The following is a 2,468-nucleotide window of genomic DNA, read 5'->3' on the forward strand; positions in this document are numbered from 1 at the left end:
GTACTTCTTAGCATTTTCCATTTTTTTTTATATAGCTTTTGGAGTTGCAAATTAGCGGCATTCATGGAAGAAGCAACAGTTTTGGCCTTTATTCACATGAAAGAATGAATGGAAAGCATTTCAAGGTAAGATACCATTTTCATTTACATTCACTTCACATGGTGTTACATTGCTTCAATACTTATAAACTTTATATTTGATTGCTCTAATGCTTAGAAGTTAAACCATCACTATTACTCAACTTCTTGTATAGTGAACCATACAAATTAGGATTATGGATCAAAAGATTGGATGCCAAAGTATGAACTATAGCATGATGTACATTACAACAATCAAATCAAACTGCACTAAAATGACTACACTCCTATTCGTTAGGATACAACAAAAATGGCACTCTAAAACGGTTAATATTTCATTCAACACAACAACAAAAAATTCAATCATAGCTCAGTTATGGAACTAATGATGATAAACAAAACTATGCATCGTTCCATATATTCTTCGATACGACTTAGCTAAGAGCGATGAGCTAGCAATATCAAACTATATATGATATACTTCTAATTCAATGAATTCAAACCTTGATTAACCTACAAAGATTTCCCAAGTTTATATATAATTATACCTAGTATAATTAGGATTCATGCACTTGATTTCTTCCCTTGTTGGAGTACCTAAAACCTGCAAGTGAACCACATGAAACTTCCGAATTAACTGAACTAAAAATAGCACAAAACGAAACAAAAATATGAAAGGTCACTTAAAACTGATATGTTCAAGCTAGTAGCAAGGTAAATATCACTATTGCTATATTATTGTTTAAAACATATCTTACCTTGATAATTTCCACAAGTTGGTCTACTCCACTCTCACCAGGAAACAGTGGCTGATAAGAACAGAAATTCATCATTAGTTTTGACATACATGAATTCTAAATGTAACTTGACCAAGCATACACAATGAAGCTAGTTACCTGGCCAAGCAAAAGTTCACCAAGTACGCAACCAGCTGACCAGATGTCAATGACTGTGGTGTACTCAGTTGCACCGAATATAGGCTCAGGAGCTCTATAGTACCTAGAACAAATGTAAGATATGTTTGGTTCACATTTAACCTGTAAAACCATATAGCATTTAGTCTTTATAAAACTCAGATAGTTATTGCAAAACTAACGAAAGGATTTCAAGGTTAAGAGAAACGAACCAAGACTAAAGTCGCATATCTTCAGTTGGTAGGTGTGAAGATTGACCTGTTTTTATACAACATCAAAAAGAGACAACCAAAAATTACTATCTCCATTCTGTTAGGAAAGTGAAATGATCTAATAAAACACGGCAAGAAAAACTACAGAAGCAAAACAACAGCTGCCCCACATAAATCAACGAATGCACGACCAATTTGTAAATGCTAAAACATATAATAAAAAATCATTTCTCAATTTTCCTTTCTGGTAGAAATCATAACATAGAATTAATTCAAGCACAAACAAAACCAATTCAAATTGTGCATGTCACAAATCGGTTGTGTTTTTGAATATAGCTTTTCTGAAGTATGGATGCAGGTGCCCATTTACAGAATAAAGTGCAAAATCATAACATAACTGCTAAACTTTCAATAACTTCATGGTTTGTTTATACACATGTATATAACTACATCTATTATTGCAATCTCATGTGGATTTTTCAAGTAATATTTATCATTACACTTTTTCTTTGGAAGTGTACCCTCTCACTCAACTCAAGAAAAGAGTGATAATATAATTTCCGTATTAATAATTCAAAATTTAACCGCCAACAATTTGGTGTTACAAAGGAAACTTGCCATTGAATATATTTGATGATGTACAGGAAGGTTCTGTTGATACAAACATGTATCTGAATGTGTGTGTGTGTGTGTGTGTGTGTGTGTGTGTGTGTGTACAATATTGCGTGGTGTGAATTGTGCCCGAGAAAATAATTACCAAGAGTATTACATAGGGGTAAAAAGTGTAGCTAAACCTTGATCCACTGTTATCTGCAATTTATCATAGGCCATCAAAGCCTTCTGCTCACACTTGTAGGTTCTTCTCCCTCTTGTCAAAACCTCACCATCTGAATCTATGATCCCTTCCTTTTCTAGGTCCTTGGTGCGTGTACCAAGTTCCAATCTGAAAGCTTTCACCTTTGATTTATAGCAAGATACATAAATTAGAAAACTTCGTTATGCAACTAAACCAATGCCAAGACTCTTTCAAAGCTCAATGTAACTGCTACAAAAGTATTACACAGTATATCAGGAAATCACACCTTTAGGTACGTGACATACGGAGATTTCACGTGCCCTCCCTTATTCAGCTCTGACATCATTGACAACAAACGTAACTTCGGGCAATTCTTCGTAATGATCAAGTCCAGATAACCATCGGAGAACTGCATTTACCAAATTATAATAGAATAATGATCAGTTTTAGCCCCACTCCAAGAAGAAAA

The 2,468-nt window shown here is 34.0% G+C and overlaps 1 protein-coding gene across 1 annotated transcript; it reads right to left on the minus strand.

Moving 5' to 3' along the window:
• Nucleotides 1-287: 287 nt before the first annotated feature.
• Nucleotides 288-1,497, minus strand: LOC146900462 (glycogen synthase kinase-3 homolog MsK-3-like). Its single transcript, XM_085735611.1, has 3 exons — nt 974-1,497; nt 836-886; nt 288-681 (listed from the first exon to the last, which is right to left on the minus strand). The coding sequence occupies exons 1-3, from the start codon at nt 1,124-1,126 to the stop codon at nt 610-612; spliced, it is 276 nt and encodes a 91-aa protein (XP_085591737.1). The 5' UTR covers nt 1,127-1,497; the 3' UTR covers nt 288-609.
• Between the last annotated feature and the right edge of the window lie 971 nt (nt 1,498-2,468).

This window comes from Medicago sativa, chromosome 8 (genome assembly GCF_051527215.1).
Source record: "Medicago sativa cultivar Bolivia chromosome 8, Bolivia_mono, whole genome shotgun sequence".
Classification (NCBI taxonomy): Eukaryota; Viridiplantae; Streptophyta; class Magnoliopsida; order Fabales; family Fabaceae; genus Medicago; species Medicago sativa.

Excerpts from the sequence above, each read along its gene's own strand:
- LOC146900462 (XM_085735611.1), bottom strand. The coding sequence starts at position 1,126 with ATGGTTTTACAGGTTAAATGTGAACCAAACATATCTTACATTTGTTCT. Across the intron at positions 887-973 it reads GTGAACTTTTGCTTGGCCAG|CCACTGTTTCCTGGTGAGAG; the intron begins GTAACTAGCTTC and ends TGTTCTTATCAG. Across the intron at positions 682-835 it reads AACTTGTGGAAATTATCAAG|GTTTTAGGTACTCCAACAAG; the intron begins GTAAGATATGTT and ends GTTCACTTGCAG.